The sequence below is a fragment of the Nelumbo nucifera genome, chromosome 1 (genome assembly GCF_055504915.1).
Source record: "Nelumbo nucifera cultivar China Antique chromosome 1, China Antique-T2T, whole genome shotgun sequence".
In the NCBI taxonomy this organism is placed as follows: Eukaryota; Viridiplantae; Streptophyta; class Magnoliopsida; order Proteales; family Nelumbonaceae; genus Nelumbo; species Nelumbo nucifera.
In genome coordinates, this window is record NC_142649.1 from 145,103,367 (window position 1) to 145,124,791 (window position 21,425).

The following is a 21,425-nucleotide window of genomic DNA, read 5'->3' on the forward strand; positions in this document are numbered from 1 at the left end:
AAGGAAGGGTGAGAGTGGATCCCCTTGCCCGACACCCCTGCAAGCTGGAAAAAAGTCCCTTACCATACCATTTACCAGAATAGAGTAGTGACAAGTACTGATACACCCAAAAATCCAATTACACCACTTGTCCCCAAATCCATAGTTTCGCATAACCTCTAATAGAAACTTCCAGTCCACCAAATCATAGGCATTTTCAAGATCCAATTTACAAATGAAACCTCTCTTACTAGACCTTTTCATTTCCTCCACACACTCATTTGCAATTAAGATCTGATATGTTATTTGTCGCCCTTGAATGAAAGCCCCCTGGGTTTCACTAATGATAGAAGGGAGGACTGTTTTGATCCTCAACGAGAGCACTTTAGCCAGAATTTTATAGATGCTTGTCACCAGACTAATAGGCCTATAATCTTTTGGGTGGTTGGCATCATTCTTCTTAGGTATCAAGGCCAAAAAGGTGGCATTAATTCCAGGGCTTATAATGTGATTGTCTGCAAATTCCTTAAAGACTTCAACTAAATCCTCTTTCAACACCTCCCAACAGTCTTGATAAAAACCCATTGTAAAGCCATCTGGACCTGGAGCCTTGGATCTATCCATTAGAAAGACAACTTTCTTAATCTCTTCTTCCTCGAAATCCCTTTCCAGCCACCTTGCCACTCCGTCATCAATTCTTGGCCATTCCACCCCTTCCACGACTGTTCTCTCACTCAAAGGTCTTCTATAAATCGATTTGAAGTGGTCCACAAATTTTCTGGCTATGTCATCCTGGTTGGTAATCACCTCCTCTCCTATCTCTAGCTTGGTCACAAGATTCTTTCTTCGTCTCCCATTTGCCAAATCATGGAAAATCTAGTGTTCCCATCGCCCTCCTTAATCCACTTGTGTCTAGATTTTTGTCTCCAACTGATTTCTTCCCTTAGTAACACCTCTTCCAAATCCTTTTTCAATTGTCTCCTTAACACTCTGTCCTCCTCGGTCAACCCATTTTGAGATTCCTTTACATCCAAGTTTTCTATTCGAGAGATTAGGCACAATTTTTGCTCCTCAATTCTACCAAAATGATCTCTATTCCACTCTTTTATTTTGGCTCTCAACCTTTTTAATTTCTTATGAAACTTGATCCCCTTCCATCTTACCCCCCTCTCCTCCTCACCCCACCATTCCTTCACTTTTTTCACAAAATCTGGATGGGTAAGCCACATATTTTCGAATCTAAAAGGTTTGTGTCCTATAGGAAAAAACTCAGTACCTATCTGGATAGGACAGTGATCGGAGGTGACCTGGGTAATGCTCTAGCAACCAAGTTTTCCAAACTATTCTCCCAAGCAAGGTTAAATAAGAACCTGTCCCACTTCGAACACAAAGGGGTTTCCTGAAGATTGGACCAAGTGTAATTGGCTTGCAGCAGAGGTATTTCCTTCAGTTCACATTTTTCAATAAAACCATTAAATTTCCTCATGCTTGTTGTAATTACCTGTCGGGGATTACTGGTTTCATCAGAGAATCTAATGACATTAAAATCCCCGCCCAGGCACCAAGGGCCATCCCATAGCCCCTTGATTGCATATAGTTCCTCCCACATCTCATTCCTCTCTCTATAGGAATTAGGGCCATAAACATTGGTTAAGACCCATACACACCCATTCTCTACATTCATACACTTAATGGAAACTGAGAATCCGCCTATCAATTCTTCCACTACTTCCACCACATCCTCCCTTCACAGTGTTACGATCCCCCCCCACCCCCGACAAGGCTCCCCAAGAAGGAGACGAGCTCCAACCTAAACCTCTAGACCTCCAAAAACTCCTCACCCATCTCCCATCTAATTCCATCATTTTGGATTCTTGTAACAGCACAATATCGGGTTTTTCCCTTCGGAGTAGGTCTTTGATCACCCTTCTCTTTCTTGCACTCCCTAACCCTCTTACATTCCAACTAATAATTTTCATCGAGACAAAATAGCAAAAAAACCCATGAAAAGGCCATAATCTCCTCATTTTAGGCCCTTCCTCCTATCCCCTCTACCACTGAATTCTAAATCCCCCTCAATGTTTGAGATTAGCCTTTCCACTTCAGATCTTTTTTTCTTTGTTCCTTCCCCCCCCCCCCCCCCCCCTTCCTAATACAACAATCATCCTTTTTCTTTTCTCCATCCTTTCCAGCCAATGTCTGAGGAAGAATTTTACCCTGCTCACACTTATTTTGGCTACGACATCTCTCTAAGAATCCTTCCTTTTTTTTAGGTTCCTCTATCATTGTACAGATCAACTCCCAAATTCTGTCTGCCTCCCCCTTAGTACTTCCTTCCATCACCCTCTCTCCTCCTTCCACTATCACCCTCTCTCTTGCATCAGAACCTCCTGGATGGGAAGCTGGAATATCTGTTACAGGCATAGCAGACAAGTCAGTACCTAAAAAAGAATTGACACCCATACCTGGTAGGACGGGGGTAGGACTAGAATCACTGGAATTGAGTTGCTGACAAGCGAAAAATGGTTTTAAGGCCTTTCCCCTTTTTGGACAAAGTTGTGAAGTAGACATAGTGAAAGAATCACTTCTTGATGACCTACCCACTTGGAAAACCTTTCTCTGTGTTTCCGACACTAGAATACCCACATCCATCCTCACGGCTGATTCTTGTCCCTCTCCACCAACATCCTGTAATTCATTAGACTCAGGGTCAGCTACCTAGTCTTCCTGCCACCTGCCTCTTCAATCTCTTCCTCTAAAAACAACAGCTCTGTATGCAAACTTTCTATTTCAAGTAAATCATTGTTGCTTTTCGGAGACAGACTTCCCAAACTTAAAGTTTCGTCTCTATCAGAATCGTCACTGTTGTTTTGTTCACTCAACCAATCTTCAAACCCTATTCTGTTCAAATCACTAGGCTTCAGGTATCTAGGGTTGTGCCTATCTGGTGAGAGATGGTTCGCCAGGTTGGATGGGACCCACTGTAGAGAGCCTCGAGACTGAGAGTCTTGAGATTTTGCGCCTGAACTGTTCGATCGAAAGGAGGGATTCGGGGTAGAAGAAGATAGGTGCTTAATCTCGTCTATCAGCTCATCCCTCCTCCCAGTCACGTGCTTACTTAAAGGGTCCCTTGGCCCATCTGTCTTGTAATAATGGGCCTTGGGCTCAAAACTTGTAATATAAGAACCCAACTTTAAAGCCTTTACTTGAGTTGCCTTCTCCGGCCCACCAGAAAAGGGATCCACTCAACTGAGCCCATTTTCTAAGTCTTTTCCTCCCACGTGACCTCTTAACAAATCACACCCCCCTGTTTTAATGGTCGAACCAGCAACCCTCCCTGTCTGAGGTTGCTGGTTCAGCCCTCTCCCTTTAAACACTAGTAAATTTTTGTCTATTTCCCCTGACACCACCTATGTAAAAGATCTGCCATTTGTCATAGCCTTTTCTTGCTTTCTACAGGTTTGACCTTCCATCTGCCCCAAAGCTTTTTGGCTTCCCAGAATTTGTTGGCCCTTTTTAGTGAAACATTCCTTCCCATTTGAATTAACCAATCTCACAAGTCCACGTAATGCTTCTTCTTCCTCCTTCTCCCCTCCTACCATACGAACCTCCTTCCACAGCCCTGCTTCAATGGAGGATGCTAGCCACACAGAGACAAAACTCCCCTCTGTTCGTACCTCTACCTTTCGTGGAATGTCTTCTGGCTTCACACCACTTAGCAAGATTGCTACTGAATAAAGATCGCCCCAGAAAGCTCCTTTCAAGATTCCTCCACACAATACTGCTATAGACTCTGCTACTTCTTGTTTCCATAGATGAAATGGCAAGCCTATTACACGCACTACCACACCATCTTCGACAAATAAATCCTTGGAATTGGATATTGGATTCCATTTAAAGACTGTGAACGATCCAAAACCAGCCTGAACATTGATAGCTGATATTTCCAATTCATTCTCTATTGGATCTAGGAGGGCTTTACAGTTATCGAAGGGGGTTACTATGAAGACACTCTTCAGCTTCAACCTGGTTTCCAGTAAGTCAGCTACCCTCCTCCAATCATTAACCTTTTCCTTGGCTTGTATCACAAACTTACTATCCCACTCTTCTCTCTCTAGACCTCCCACCATTCTGCATTGGCTTTTTGTTTTTGCCATGACCACTGGCCCTTGTTCTACCCTGCTGTTGCTGAGATATGCCTTCTCCTCCCTTATGGAGGCTTTTTTATCATTTGCTACTCTTTGAGCTAAAAACTCTTTGAACAACCAGTCAACTTCCCCCCATCCTTGGTTCTGTTTTCCTGCTGGTAGACACACCAGTTGCCTTCGTCCCTTACCAAAAAATTCAGCCAAAGCTATGAAGAAGCCTTTTCTATTCCTCTTACATTCAACAACATATCTTCTCCCTTCTAATGTACTAAAATCCTGCCAGTTTATCTGCTTACCTTTTGAACAGGCTCCAGCTATGAACTCTCTTAGCCACTCGATCACTTCTAATCCTTCCAGCAATATTGTACCCTTTTTCTCTTCCCTTACCTTCAGGCTTACCTTCCCCTTGATTCTCATCTCTTCGAATAGGAAATTTTTTGCTTCTATCTTCAAGGATCTCCTCCACTGACCTGCCCGCACGAACTCCATTTCTACCTTCCCCTTCATGCACCTTTTGGATTCTTCTTGCACAAAGTGGCAACTTTCAGAGTTAAACCCACCGACAGCTAGTAAATCTTCGCCGGCATGATTACACCATAGGTGTCAAGCCACCTAAAAACCATAGTTTTCAAGGTGCAAAGGCGAGGCTAGGAGACTGGGGGCGCCTTACCAGTCTCTCCTCCATTAGCGTCCTCTAAATGTTCATTTAATAATCTTTCAAAATAGTCTTTTGGAAATAGGCCTATTCTTGAACCTGATATGGTAGAAAGGTAGGAAGAATTTCATGAATGGCCTTCCAAGGAGCAGCCAAGGTAGCTCTTAGCTATTTAGAGAACACACTTGACGCAATCCAAAAGATAAATTATGAAATATGAATCTTTGAAGTTCAAAATTGCAAATTCTTCGGTCGTGATCCACTGAATCGTGATTGGCCGTTGCCTTGTTGGTCAGTCGACACCGTCTCTGCTAAAGTGGTACTCTGTTTGGAGTTCTCACCTTGATCGCCGTTCAAAAAGACTCAAAACTTCAAATGGAGAACTGAGGGAGGTTATAAGAAAGCCCTTTTTTCTTCTTTATTATTATTTTTTTAAGCTGTGACTGGGAGTATCTTAATATCCTGCTCCCGGTCCAGCAAACTTAAGGACTTAACAATGAGACACCTCATTTAGTCTAGATGAGCTTTAGTTAGCCCACTAGATACCCCCGCCTAATTGGGTTATAAGCTATTTTTAAGTTTATTTGATATTATGGGCTCACAAATAAGCCCATTTTCTTTCACTACAAATTATGCTTTCAACATCCAATAAGACCCTTATTATTATCTTTAATTCTTTCTTTCTTCTGTTCTGGGTTATTAATTACATATCTCCATGGGTGCTCCTAAAAAATATTACATATCGAGTCAAAAAGACAACAAAAATTAATGAGAAGGAACACATAAAATGTTGTTTGGTGACTCTAGTAGGAACATATGGCCATAATGACTTTCTGTTTAGTTTATGAAGAAATTTCTAGATTTTGTTGTTGTTGTCAATATCAGTATTGTTTTTGTTGGCAGCAACAGTTAATATGAAAACGAACACACGAATAGTTTTTGTTGTTGTTGTGTGGATTTTGTTCTTTCCATGCAAAAGATGCTACAACCATTGTAATGTGTGGTTTGCATCCTACCTACAAGCTCTTGAAGTATTCTAGGAAAGTTATAGATCACATCAAAGTCTTAGTTTTCATGGAATAGGATCACCTGGAAAATACATAACCATTTGGTACAGGGAATATGAACTTGAAATCACCAAGCAACCAATTATACGAGAAGTGGAAAGTTAATAAGAAAGGATGCTTACGGGCAACATTAAGTTTGACACGTTCACGCCTTGTCTCCAGTTCGAGCATTTCCTACAAATTGGAACGAACAACAATATTAGAAAACAAGAGCAAAGTAGTCAAAACAAAATACTAGTTCAAGCAAGAGTTGATACAAAGACAAGGTTTGAAATGCAGCATAAGCTAATCAGGGTCAATTGGAAAAATGGCTCACATTTCTTGAAGGATCCTTAGTGCAATAGAGTATACCTATGGAGTTATTCCCCTTTCGTTTTTTGTGATAGCTGAAGATAAATAAGTTGTTATGGGATAGTTATATGAAACAAATGGAAACGATGTGGTTTGGACCCCAATAGATTTTTTTATGAGTAACAACATAATTTTATTAATTTAAAAGAAAGAGTTATAAATCGAGGAGAAAGAAAAAACAAGAAAAAGTTTATCCGCAATTTGGAGAAATCTCAGAAAACGGGGGTTTTGACCATGGGGTACACAGGCCCAGCTGCCCCCTAGAGGAACCGCTAATAGAAGGTGTGGCTGAAGCAGATCCCCCAAATACTTTGAGTTTTCTTGTTGAATGTCGGTGAAGGGTGGACACTCTGATGAAATGAGAGAAATGATATGAGTGAACTCCGGTGAGGTTTTACAGAATGTCGGTGAAGGGAGAGAACTGTGGTGTGCGACACATTGATGTTTCGTAGGGGATTTCCAAGGAGGTCTCCGATGGGGAGAAGGAGATGGGAGGCTACGAACTGGTATTACAGAGGCGGATCAGACGCGAGAATCAGGAAAGACTTCTATAGTAAAGCAGCAATTGTGGCTAGAGCATGGTCAGATTATGGAGCCTTGGAACTGAGAAAAGTTGGGGACAATCTGGTGGTTGTGACGGAGACCCAGGGGGTGGAAGATATAAAGTTGTTTTTGCAGGGTTGTCTAGTGGGAAGGTTTTGGTGGGGAACCGGGATTAGAGAAGTTGAAAGTTGGACGAACAGAACTTGGAGGGAAGTGGGAGGTGTTAAAGTGAAAAAAATGGCGGATGAACTATTCTTGTTCATCTTCCCGTCAAAGACTGAAGCAAACAGGGTCCTCAGAAATGGCCCTTGGCAAATGGGTAGGAACTCACTGTTGCTCGACTGGTGGGGGGAAAGTGTTGGCTATTTCTATCCTGAATCAAAGTCATATTCCAACTAGAGTGACTCCATTTGGATAAGAATATTCGATCTCCCTCTAATACTTTGGTGTCCAAGTGTGATAAAAACGATTGGAGATAGATGCAGGGGTTTCTTAGAGACGGACGACTCTCCACCGAAACTCCAAACTTGTGAGTGGATCGGTATGAAGGTGAGACAAGGAAGGTCCATTCCAGAGAAAGTAGGTATCGTAGTGGGGAAGATCCTTTTTTCGATCACAATATGGCTAGAACACCTTCCGAGTGCTAGCAAATGGAACCCAGGGTTTGTGGAAGATGAATCAACTAAAAAAAGAGGGGAAGTGGGCTCGATGGTCTCGAACACTCTTGTGTTAGAAGAAGGGGAGAGTCGGCAATCAAAAAATTTTCAGAAAGAGAGAACCTCCAAGGCTACAACTATCCTCGTCCGCAACATCGCCAGCCAGAGAACTCTCTTGCGCAGGTGACCGGGGAAGGGGATGATGGCAACACAGATGAGAGAGCTTTGAGCCATTCGATCTGTAAGAGGATGGACGGCCAAGATGGGAGAGTTGGGGTAATAATAAGGGGGAATTTCAAATTTTAAAAGAGGGTCAAGGGGGTGTAGTGGCGGTAGACCACTTGAAGAAGTTAATTAAAGAATGTGTTGTGGAAATGCAAGTGGCATTCAAAGGGGGAGAAGTGTTGATGAAAACAGGAGAATTAGAATGCATGTCAGCCTCGAGTCCTATTGAAGTTACAGATTCGGGTATGCGAGCAAACCCACATGAGTTGCAGTTGACCCATTTGGACGTTAGTCCAATGCGAGGTAAGGAAATGCAACAAGCAAAAAAAGCCCAAAGTGAACTTAGGCCTAGGTTGGGCAGACCAAATTTAAACCTAGTTCACCCAGGTCCTGGGTGGCAGAGCCAACCTCCGAAGAGAAAGGAAACACCTATAGAGTCTAATGAACGGAGGTGCACTTCTTTCAATAGGGAGGAGATGAAAAAACAAAGGCAATGGTATCCCCCCCCTCCAGTTCAATTCTCTCAGTCTTTGGAGATGATGCAGTTGGAGTCCCCTCATTATCCTTTGGTACAAGAGGTGGATGACCCTGCAGAAGTAACCCCCTTAGCTGTTGTCGTGAATGACAACCAAAATGTTTTTTAAAGTGTCGATCAGCAAACGGAGAACTCTCTAACAAGAGCAACCAGACAACCTGCAGTTATACCCCTTGGAGAGAACTCCAATCTGTCGATCAACAATAAGGGATAAAAGCAGTAGGACCGTTGTCACAGGGAGGTAAGTCTTCTAAACCTTCTTCTTCCACTTGGGTCTCTTCGAAGATGATTGGCCTAGGGAAGTTCTTAGGGGTTTCGCTGGAGGGTATGAAAGAGGAGACCATTACTTATTTGGAGGGGATGGAGCAAAGGATCCTTATGGAGAGGGGGAAAATGGCAACAAAGAAGGGGGTACTTCTACGAAAAAGGGTAGGGAAATGGTGAGGCTTACCTGGGGACTGAATGACAAGACGGGTAGTGAAGGGGGATCAAGGGGGAACAAAAAGAATTGAGAAGAGTAGGTTGTGTTTGTCTATGCAGCCAGATAAGTTTAAATGAAGTTAAAAAAATGTCTTGGAATGTCAGAGGTTTAGGGTCAATAAGGAGGAGGTTGGTGGTGTGTGATGTGCTGAAAAGATCCAAACCAAATATTGTTTTGCTGCAAAAAACCAAGCTAGAAATCTTGGATGCTTCAATAGTTCGAAGTATTTGGGGTAAGAGCCAGGTGAGATGGAGAGACAAAGCCGGCTAGGGGCAGTGCAGGTGGTTTAGTAATTTTGTGGGATCCTTCGGTGTGTAGGGTTGTGTCCCACAGAATTGGGGAGTTTTCTATTTCTCTTTTGTTGGAGCTTGCTAATGGAAAGTGTGTGCCAGGTAACAAATGTATATGGGCCGTCAGAAACAAACCAAAGGAATGCTTTTTGGGAGGAAATAGCAGTTGTGAGAGGCTCTTCTACTTGCCCCTGGGCAATAGAAGGGGATTTTAATGTCACCCTATCAATTGAGGAGAAGAACACTAGAAGTAGAAGGACAAGGTCTATGAATCTCTTTGCTGATTTTGTCAATAATTTGGAACTACTTGATCTTCCTCTTGTGAGTGGTAATTTCACTTGGACAAATAACCAAGATGCACCCACTTTAGTTAGATTGAACAGATTTTTGGTTACCACAAACTGGGATGTTATTCCTAGATTTTAAGCAAATGATAATGCCCAGACCAGTTTCAGATCATTCTCCAATCCAGCTAATCTGTGGAGAAAGGGACAAGGTGAAAACCCCCTTTAAGTTGGAAAATGCATGGTTTGAGGAAGCCAGTTTTATCCCTATGGTTAGGGCTGCTTGGTTTGACTACCAGGTGGTTGAATCCAGCTTGTTTATCATAGCAAAAAAGCTGAAAGCAGTCAAAGAAAAAATCAAAGTCTGAATCTAGAGAACAATCTGAATTCAGAAATTGAAAAAAGAGCTTGTCTGAATTTGATTGAGGATACTGACAGAACTGAAGAGCTTGGGCCAGTTTCGGAGGTGTTAAGATTGAAAACACTTCAAGCTAAAGCCTTGTATGACAGCTTTGTAGTCAAGGAAGAACTGAAGTGGAGACAAAGAACCAAAATTACTTGGCTCAAAGTGGGGGATAAAAACTCCCATATTTTTCATAAAATGGAAAATGCCTGAAATAGAATCTCCTCAATTAGTAGGCTGGTTTGGGAGGAACAGTAGGCCTCTTCCTGTGAATCAAGCTGATTGCAACAACTTTTTATAAAAACTTGTATTAAGAAAATTGGAACAGTAGGCCTCTTCCTGTGAACCTTTCCTTCAAACAGCTTAGTGAAGAAGAAAAAACTTTCCTTGGAAGACCATTCACTGAGGAAGAAATCAGATCAGCAATTAGTAAATTAGAGGTTGAAAAATCACCAGGGCTGGATGGCTTTTCTAATCTTTTTTATATCAAGTGCTGGGAGGTGGTGAAGTCTGATCTGCTCAATGCTTTCCAGGAATTTCATTCAAATGCATCCTTGCAAAGAAGTCTGAATAACACTTTTATCACTCTTATCCCAAAGGTTGAAGGAGCAGTAAACCTTAAAGATTTCAGACCAATAAGTCTCTTGAACAGCTTCTACAAAATTTTAGCAAAAGCATTGGCTGAAAGGATGAAGAAGGTGGTGAACAGTGTGATCTCTGGCAATCAGAGTGCTTTCGTTCCGGGAAGACCATTGCTTGATTCAATTCTAATTGCTAATGAATTGATAGATTACAAAAAGAGAGAGGGGACTCCAAGACTAGTTTGCAAACTAGATATTGAAAAAGCCTATGACCATGTCAATTGGAGATGCTTGGACTTTGTGTTGGAAAGGATGAACTTTGGGCAAAAATAGAGAAATTGGATGAAAGTATGTACATCTACTCCTAAATTTTCTGTTCTCATTATGGACAATCGGCAGGTACTTTTGAGAGCTCTAGGTGGTTGAGGCAAGGAGACCCTCTTTCTCCTGTGTTGTTCATCTGTGTTACTGAAATTCTCACTCTTTTTAGCTTGAGGGCTGCTGAATCTGGTTTGTGGGAAGGCTTTGCAATCAAACCTGGGGGTGAAAAGGTCAACATTCTACAATTTGCAAACGACACACTATGTTTCATTGATGCCTCTCCTATGCAATTGGAAACGCTTCTTGGGATTCTCAACTGGTTTGAAGTTGTCACAGGGCTATAAGGTTAACCCTATCAAAAGTCTGATAATTCCTTGGTTGCTGATTCGTACTCCTTATCAGAGAATGGTGTAACTTGGGCTCCTCGGTTTAGAAGGAATTTATATGACTGGGAAATGGAAGAGGTGTTGGGCCTGCTGGCTACATTACAGATCAATTTATTGGCATCAGTTTGGAAGATGAATGGAACTGGAAGTGGAGCAGAGAAAGACATGGGTTTTTTCGGTTAAGTCTATGGCTCTCAAGTTTAACAATTCAGGTGCTGTGAATTTTCCAAATAAACAGGTTTGGAATCCAATTAGCCCTTCTAAAGTCAACTTCCTAATATGGGTTATGGCCCTCAACAAATGTCTTTCTAAAGTCAATCTTGTAAGAAGAGGAGTTCAGTTGACAGACATCTCTTGTGGTCTGTGTGTCAGCAGCCTGAAACTACAGAGCATCTGTGTTTACATTGCCTAGTAACTGCCCAGGTGTAGCTTCACTTTCTTAGTGCTGTGGGTGTTTGTTGGGTTATGCCGAATTCTTTCAAAGATCCCTTATGCTGCTGGAAGATCAGGGGTTTAAAGAAAAAAGGAAAGCTGGTGTGGAAGGCCATCCCCGCAGCTGTGCTTTGGGTTATTTGGAATGAAAGAAATAGCAGAGTTTTCTGCAATAAAAAGAAAAATCTGATGAGATTGTGCAGTGTGCAGTCAGCAAGCTGGTATCTTGGGTCGCTGTTAATCCAGCATTCAATCATGTAAATGTAGTCCAGGAGCTCAGGACTCAGTCCCTTTGGCAGCTTTAACTTTTGTTATTTCTAGCCATTCCCATAGTGGACTGACTTCTTCTGTAATCTTTCTTCAATCTTCAATAAAATTACTTTTCCTTTTCAAAAAAAAAAAAAGTTATAAACATTTGGTTACATCCCTGAGGTTAAGATGAGCAATACAGAAATAAAGGGGTGTTCATTATATGGCTGGACCACCAAACCATACCAAAATTGGCAGTTTGGTCTAAGAAATCCTCAAACTGTAATTTTTTGGTTTGGTTTTCTAAATTTTAGAACCAGACCGATCTGTAAACCGAATTAAACCAAATTATTTATAATATATTTATTAATGTATTAATATATATATATATAATACATATGTTTCAATTTTTAACTTGTAATTTGATGTCCAAAGAGTTGTTTGTGTTTGAGAAAGTGTGAATCTAATTATATAATAGCAATAGGTGGCACTTGTTAACATTTCAATTTGATATTTGAATTATATTTGTTATTTATGTAGGTATGCATGTTATTTGGGCTTTCTAATTGGCTTAAGCCCAATAGGATGGCCCAAACCGTATTAGAAACCGGACCAAACTGTAATAGAATGATTTGGTCTGGTTTGGTTTCTATACTAAATCGTTTAGTTTGGTCTGAAATCTTCTCCAAATTGAACCGTGAACATCCCTAGTATACATCACAGGTCCTCCCCCCCATTCCCCAAAATAAATCTTTTATATTTTGTTTACCCAATGCATCTGTGATGCAGTATGAGATTCGGACAAACTGAGTAAACATTTACAAAGTTGGTTTTCGAAGACCTACCTTAGTACATATAGGAGGAAAGTAGTATTTGATGTGGGAGGCCATGTTTGGGCCATTTTAACAGAGAAACGCCTATCGGTTGGGCAACATGGAAAGCTGGCACCAAGAAAGGTTGGACCATGCAAGATAGTCAAAATCATCAATGAAAATGCTTATAGACTAAAGCTACCCAGCCATATACGTACCCATGATGTTTTCAATGTCAAACACTTGGTACCTTATGTTGGCGATCAGTCAGATGATGATTTGAATCCGATGACAGATTCTCCCCAACCCAGGGAGGATGATGCAGTACAGGAGAAGGCCAATAAGTTCTATGCAAGTTGGGACCATTCCAAGACACATAAGAAGCAGAGATGACGTCATCGGCCCAGCTTAGTAAATATTTACCGACATAGCGTCGTCACAGAATTTCTATCTTAGTTCATTTTTACCAAGTTGGTGCCATCACAAAGTTTCTATCTTAGTTCGTTTTTACCAAGTTAGCATTATAGCAAGATTTCGAATTTATATTCAATTAGGACTTTCCTTTAGAAGGGTTTTAGTAGGATTCTATTATGGAGTGTTTTCTTAGATTTTGCTCAATTAAGACTTTCTTTTTGAGGAGTTTTAGTAAGATTCTATTATGGAGTGCTTTCAGATTAGGAATAGGAGCCATAAGGGTGTATGCCTATATAAAGAATAGCTAGGGGAAGGCTAAGGCAGTTTTTGATATTGAATTTTCTCTTAATTATTCAATGAAGAATTCTTCTTCCTGGTAGTTCGACCTCTGCTCTTTTCTTTGAAGCTTTTCTCAACTCGCTATGACACTAACTTGGTAATTATGAACTAAGATAGAAATTCTATGATGATGCTATACCGGTAAATATTTACTAAGTTGGGTCGGTGGCGTCATCTCTGCTTCTTATGTGTCTTGGAATGGTCCCAACTTGCATAGAACTTATTAGCTTCCTTCTGTGTTGCATCATCCCCTCCCTATATGTACTAAGGTGGGTCTTCAAAAACCAACTTTGTAAATGTTTACTTAGTTGGTCTAAATCCCGTACTGCATCATCCTCCCCGGGTTGGAGAGAACCCGTCCTCGGATTCATGCTACCATGTGAGAGTCCTCCAACATTTCGTTTGTGCTTCTCTGTTTCCAACTTTCTAATAGACAACTGGTGGTGTAACCTTTCAATACGAATTGGAATGTCTTCATTACATCTCTTAACTCTTGAAACACATCTATTGATTTTCAAATAATTTAGTTCTCCCTTTACTGACCATTCTGAACTTTACAAAAATGACTGCCAATATGGATCTTCATAGACTTGTATGAAGACAATGCTATCAAAGCCTCTAGAATGAAAAATATCGTCTCCATCTTCTTGAAAATCATGATGAAAGCTAACATATTCTTCTTGAGCAATGGGTTCTTCATCATAGATTGGAGGTTTGTTCCAATCAACATGTTGTTCTTTAATAGATGTTGTTGAAGAGAATGGCTACGCAAGATTTTCGTAACAATCCTCAATAATATTAAAGCAATCAACAAAGTCATAAGATTTGATTTTACCTTCAGACTCTGAAATTGATAACTCATCCATGGAACTCCAGTCCATGAATTCATTTGAGGATATACCTCCATTAAACTCTGGGAACTCAAACTTGAGATCTGTTTCCCATCACTTCTATTCACCACTTGCAACTACAGCCAGTTTGGTTGCTTGCCAAGTAGAGAAACCTCGATGAAACTTTGGAATCTCAAAATTGAAACTTGTTTCCCACTATTTCTGGTCACCACCCGCAACTACATCCAAGGTTTAAAATGTCGATGTAGGTGGAAATGTCGGTCATCCAAATATAAGAAACATGTCGGAAATATCGTATGGAAATATTGTAAAAATTATAGACATGGCCGAAACATTGTAAAATATGCAAAATATAGAATGATATTTTATGAAATGACCAAAGAAGCATAGGTACACCTTTTTAAATTATTATCTTGTTCCAAAATATTAAACAAAACTAAGAAACTAAGGTTATAGATAAAAGAATATGTTCTGAAGTTGCCCTGTAAACCTTAACCTTTAAAACTGTTAGACAGTGTATGCCCTTAGCTCCAATCAGATTGATGTACTTATTGACATTTATTGTAAATGAATAAAAGTGCATAATTGATTCATGTGATTTGGTGTGTTTCTGTGTAATACCCTTAAACTGGACACTTATGAGACTCATGTTAGTTTAGAATCTTCATAGCTGTTGGATAGATCTGGGGAGATTTATCCTGCCAAGGCCGACACTGATGTGCTGCCAAGTTGATTGGAGTGGTTTGTCTTAGCTGCTAGGGTGAGACCTAAGGTATATGCAGTGTGGGTTTACTTGAAACCCTGAACCGGACCAAATTCCAATATTGCCCTAGACCTTGGAGATAGATGGGCAAAATTGGAATGTTACACCTGACCCCTAAACTCGATTATGGTACTGTACTAGGTGTCGGATTGGGGTGTCTTTGATATGCCAATCAGTGAGATCCTTAGCGGGGGTCGAAACCTGGGTATGTTGGGGCAGTCTGAGAATTCATCTAAGTAGGCGATCATAGTGACAGGATCAGCCCCTTTGTCAGACAAAGTGAATGATTGGGGGAATGCACTCTCTCTAATGGAAACCTAAACTGTCGGCAGTGGATTTCAAATGTGTTTGAAATTTGTTTTGCAAAATATATTTATATAGAGATATACTTATATGTTATGGTTTCACAATAATGTTTGCAAAATGTTTTAATTCCCGGAATCCATGTGAGTAGAGAGTGCAGCACTGTACCTTGCAACCGAGGGAGAGGTCCTCTCTTGTCGAGCAATGTTTGATCATTATGGGCTAAGAGGTTAAGTGTAAGACCATTGAAGGTAATACCTGATGGGCTAATCTTGCATCTGCCCACAGTCCTTGGGTTTTCATAAGGTGGTTGGACCCAATGACCATTTAGTGTAAATGTTGGGCCCATTAAGAGCCCATGGTGATGGACTCAGGGATTCACTGTGTCCTACAGTGAATTCGGCCAGGCCTTGTAACAGAGGCTGGGCTGAACCCATGTGGCTAATGTGTAGATCAATGTTAGGGTCCCACGCCATACAAAGAGAGCCAAGTTAGCCAGTAGATTAAAGAGTAAGTGAGCTATGTAACTTAATGGGCCTAAAGCCCATTTCAAACTGGGCTTAAGTCAGTTAATTAAAAGGGGGCGAAATCTGATTTATAACCTGATTAGGATTAGCTGAAGGATAAGATAAGTCTTATCCATTTAAGAATCCAGATCCAAATATCAGATTTGGATCAAGAAACTCTCTCCTAATTGGATTAGGAGGCTGATCCAAAGAAGGCTATAAATAGGGGGCGAATTCTTCTGTTTACACATACTCAACAACCTGCAGAATTCTCCCTAGTTCTTGCCGCCCCTACCCAGTTCGATTTCCACCTGTGGAACTGATCAAGAAAGGTTCTTGATATTGTTTCTTGCTAGAAGAAACAATCTAAAGTCGTGCTCACCAGCCCTTGTTCGATTCTTACTGAAGAATTAAGGTTCTTGCTGAAGAACCATCCTGCTGATCCTGCTTCACCATACACTGTGTCATCTCCAGTGAAAGCGGGTTTTGATCTTCTCCTTGGGCGTGAACACCTACATTGGGAGTTACTGTTACTTCGTATCAGGTATATCCCTTACTTCCCTTTTGGTTTCAGATCTGGTCCGGTTTTGATTCAAGAACGAACCTTGAAAATGTTGTTTCTTAAATTAGGGAATACGATTCCCGAATGAGAGAGAAAGAAATTTTTTAAATTTTGCCCAACCTTCCTGCAGGGTTCGGCCATCTATATGATGGATCTCCCATCCCTTCAAGAACTTCATGATAGAATTAGTTAAAGAAAATTTTAAACTCATAGAAAATGTAAATTGTTGTAATAGATCAACCAAATAATCTACTACAGAAACAAAAACTATTATTTAACTTCATGTTTGAAGTGAATATTGAGCTAGCTCAAAGTTGTAATCAAGTAAGTTAGGTCGACAATAACTTGTTACTTCACAAGTTCACATATCTACAATATTGTCACCGACTTATGTTATAATACTATCTCTTGTACTTCACATAGTACTGGTAGTGTTCACTAGGGAATATGTCAATTCTAGTAAAATTTCATATTGCTACCCATGGAAGTGAAAATGAAAATATGCCGTGGATACTATTTCTTGTACTCCACATAGGTCTGGTAGTGTTCATTGGGGAAATGTCGATTCCAATAAAATTTCATTTCGCTACCCATGGAAATGGAAATATGTCATGGAAATATTAGGGAAATTAGGGACATTTTAAACCATGACTACAGCCGATCTGGTTGCTTGCCTTGATGATGAAAAGGAACGAGTGAAGATACTTGCATTGGAGTCGTTGTCCCCTGTTTTCGAACGAGAACGCAACGATTTCAACTCCTAAGCAAGTGCCTCAACTTGTCTTCTCAGCTTTGCCACCTCTTCTTGCGCTTTGTTGTTGGGTTCCTACTCCATGATGTGAGCTACTTGTTTCTTCTTAGGATCCATAATCCGAAGAAGGATCAAACATGAGCTCTGATACCAAATGGCGCAGTACGGAAACGAAACACATTGAGAAAAGCTTCAAAGAAAAGAGCAGAAGTCGAACTACCAGTAAGAAGAATTCTTCATTGAATAATTAAAAGAAAATCAACATCAAAAATTGTCTTAGCCTTCCCTTAGCTACTCTTTATGTAGGCATACACCCTTATGGCTCCTACAAGAAAGTTTCCTAATCTATGAAAACACTCCATAATAGAATCCTATTAAAATTCTTCAAAAAGAAAGTCCTAATTGAATACAAATTCGAAATCTCGCTATGACACTAACTTGGTAATTACGAACTAAGATAGAAACTCTGCGATGGCGCCAACTTGGTAAAAACGAACTAAGATAGAAATTCTATGATGATGCTATATCGGTAAATATTTACTAAGTTGGGTCGGTGGCGTCATCTCTGCTTCTTATGTGTCTTGGAATGGTCCCAACTTGCATAGAACTTATTAGCTTCCTTCTGTGCTGCATCATCCTCTTCCTTTATGTACTAAGGTGGGTCTTCGAAAACCAACTTTGTAAATGTTTACTTTGTTGGTCCGAATCCCGTACTGCATCAATCTGCCAAACCCATTGGTTGATCTATGAACCCATGTTATAATGATATTCCTATTTCTTTTGAGATCCTTCATCTCTTTCATAATATTCCCATATTGCCAAATAGACCTGTTCATGAGCTGGGCTTCAGGCCTGACTTACACTATGTTGGGCTCGGGCTTCGGGCCGGACCCCATTCAAAATTTGGCAAAAGCCAAGCCCGAGCCCAGCCCATGAACAGGTCTACTGCCAAAGAGTCATATTCTCATCCTAAATCTACACTTACCACAACTTTGTAATCCCCTTCTATTAGCAGGTTTGTATAGTTCAAATCTTTCGCTAGCCTCAAGCCTTGTAATCAATTAGTATCTCAGCCCTTGTTGAATTCCCATAACCTACTGGTCCAAAGAAGAGAGCTATATTAGTGCCTACATCATCATTCCTAAAGATCCCTCCATCCTTGATTGGTCTGGATTACCCCATCAAAGCTTAGCTTGATTCAATGTTCTAGTGGTGGTTCCCATTAAGAAATGACAGCAGCCTTAGAGACAAAAGAGTTGGTCACTCATTGAAAATTATGGATGATGTCATCAGTAGTGAAGCCTCTGGAAATCCCCACATTTTGAGCCAATAAACAACTTTCATTGTGATGTTTTCTATGATGGGCCTTGTCTTTGAACAATCTTCCATTCCTTCCATCCTATATAGATCACAAAACTGCTGACCTAGTGCATCTCCACATTATATTCCCTCTCCTTTTTGGTGGGTTAAAGAAGTTTGAGTGACAGAGAGTTGCCAAATCCATTGGAGGAATCCACCTACATCTAGTGAGAGCAAAAAACCAAATCCAAACGCCAGTAACAAAGAGTAGGAGATTAGCAGATGCTAAGTGCTCTCTCCCCTCAAATTGCAAAGACAAACATGAGATAAATACCAAACAGGTCTGTTTCTCTATAAGGTCTCACAAGTATTAACCTTAATGTGGTATGTAGGAATGCATCTTGAGCGGGCTCAGGTTAGTAATTTGTTAAAATTTGAATGGGCCTGGCCTGAAAGCCTGGGCCCAATCATCATCATCATCATCATCATCATAATCATCTAAACCTTGTCCCAACTATATGGGGTTAGTTACATGAATCCTGTTTTACCATACCTTTCTGTTCAGTGCCATATCCATCATTAAAGCCTGGGCCCAATGCGGAGTAAAGTTTTCAAATCAGATATCCAACTTGCACCCCTAGTGGTTTGAACCCAAAGAGATCACAGTGAGATCTTTTTCCAGGTAGCTGTGTTTGCCAAACATATCTTTTTCCCATCCAAGGAGGTAATGAGGTATAGGATCAACCAGCTCCCAAAAGGTTTCTTTTATGGTGAGAACAACAGCATTTGGAAAATGCCTTACCAGACACAAGCTGTTAAGCAGAGATATGGATATCCCTTTGACTTTTTGCATCTTATGTTATGCCCACACACGATGGAGACTGCAGATCACCTCTTTATTCACTGTCAATTAAGCCACAAAATTTTGGCCTACTTCTGCCAACTTTTCAACCTCAAAGTGTGTGCTTTCCTAGATCTGTTTTAGAGATGCTTTCAGGATTGTATTTAAAGGGTCTGAGAAAGAGAGGAAGGTGACATGGAGCTCCAATATCTCTAGCAGCAATATGGAGTTATGGCCAATCTAGTCAGAGCAGAATGCCCAAATCTCTGATAACAAATCAACTGGGAGGAGGAAGTGCCAAGAAAAGCAGTGACTACAGCACACTCCTGGTTGTCAGTGCATAATGCCTACAGATTCATACCCCATTTTATCTGAGTATTCCTTCCTGACAGTATTTCCCTGATATATAAGGGAATATGTCAATTGTCATAGCCCAGCACCCACTGATTGGCACCCCCTAGTATTGTTTGTGGAGTCTCATTTTACTATAATCTATTAGAGCTGAAGCTGTTTAACTAAGTAAGCTCCCATAAGAAGGGCTCTACCTTCTGCTTCTGTGTAATCAGAGAATCCTCATCAGCTTTGATAAGAACTCCACCTGTCAGCTGACCCAGGATTTCTTTAATAGACTTTTGACTTCACATTAGGCCACATGCGCACACGCACGGGGGAGCTGATGTTTCAGGGAGGACTGCAGGATTTCCTGGAGATTTCTTCTCATGTCATCATAGGTTATACCTCTGAACTCTCTTCTCAGTAACTAATCACAGTGCATGATAATAAGTGATTCCTTAATTCCTATGTGCATGCCTCTTTATCCTCAGAAATCTTTCCATTTCTTTCTTCATGCACACACTCACATGATGGCCTTCCAATATAGCCTCTCTCTTGATCTAAGCCTTTGGCCCCTTTATTGACTAACTATATCCAAAACCAAAAAGAACTGCTAACAAGTGTTGGCTGACTATATCCAAATCCAAAAAGAATTGCTAATAGTATTGACTGCACAGTGCAGAAAGAGGTGACCAGCTGATTCCCCATCTTGTAAGCACATGATACACACCAAGGGGAGATGTGGGATCACCATAATCTATTATCCTGCACAGTGTTTTAAAAAGGCGCACCTAGGCGCAGAGGCGAGGCTAAGGCGCACAACCATTGGACAGGCGCTCGCCTTTGTGCCTCAGGCCAAGCGACAGGCTGCCCAGGCAAGCGTCTGGATGATGTCTAAACACTCCAACCTAAACAAATTTCGAAAATATATTAAAAAATAAAAAAAAAATACAAAATAGGAAACTTGGGAGAAAAGGAAGCTGAATCGACAGGGTCTTTGCCAAAACAACCAAAAGAAGGAAAAAAAAAAGAAGAAAAAAGAAAGTCTGGAGGGAAGAGTTCCTACGTCCAAAAGTAAGATTCCAAACCAGACTACCAGAGGAAGCTGAAGCTCATCCAGATCTAGTTCAAGCTCAAGTTCCTCCAAGACTCCAAGCCTGAATCAAACAGAGCTACAGGTATGTATATATTTTATTTTCTTCTTCTTCCTGCGGCAGTCCAGGCTGAGAAAACAGAGGCTCTGCCCCATTTTTTTGAGCAATCCAACCAAGCTGTGAAGCAACTCAGCCTTCTTCTTCTTCATCTTCTTCGTACAAAACCTGCATAAAAACAGGGGCTCCGCCCCATTTATTTTTTTCGGCTTTTCTCAGTAAAACAGGGGCTCCGCCCCATTTATTTTTTTGGTTTTCTCAATAAAACAGGGGCTCCGCCCCTGTCTCTTTTTGTTTTTAATGTTAAATCAGGGGCGGAGCTCCATTATTCTTCTTCATACACAACCTGCACAAAAACAGGGGCTCCACCCTTCTTCAGTTTTCTCAGTAAAACAGGGGCTCCACCCTTCTTCAGTTTTCTCAGTAAAACAGGGGCTCCACCCTTTCTCTTCTTCTTCTTCTTCTTCTTCTTCTTCTTCTTCTTCTTCTTCTTCTTCTTTCTACATAGACTTGCAGTCTTGCAGTCTTGTTTCTTGCACAAAACAGGGGCTATGCCCCCATTTGTTTTTTCAGTTTTTATCATAAAAACAGGGGATCCGCATCCACCCCAATTTTTTTCAAATTTTCTCATTAAAACAGAGGCTCTGCCCCACTGTTTTTCAGTTGTTATCATAAAAACAGGGGATCCACCCCATTTTTTTTAGTTTTTCTCATTAAAACAGATTGTTTTTCAGTTTTTATCATAAAAACAGGGGATCTGCCCCTTCTTTTCAGTTTTTCTCATTAAAAACAGGGTCTCCACCCCATTGTTTTTTAGTTTTTATCATTAAAACTGCCCATTCTTCTTTATAGTTTCTACAAGGACTTGCATACTTGCAGAATTGCAGTCTTGCTTCTTAGTTCTTACACAAAAA

The 21,425-nt window shown here is 40.7% G+C and overlaps 1 protein-coding gene across 3 annotated transcripts in view; it reads right to left on the bottom strand.

Moving 5' to 3' along the window:
* The window catches only part of LOC104610939 (NADH:ubiquinone oxidoreductase, 17.2kDa subunit), a 45,640-nt gene that overhangs the window by 12,462 nt on the left and 11,753 nt on the right, over positions 1-21,425 (bottom strand). For all 3 annotated transcript variants that reach the window (XM_088894582.1, XM_010277804.3, XM_010277806.3), the window contains one exon: positions 5,972-6,023. In XM_088894582.1, coding sequence (XP_088750708.1) covers positions 5,972-6,023 — 52 coding nt within the window. The remainder of the gene's footprint in view (positions 1-5,971; positions 6,024-21,425) is intronic.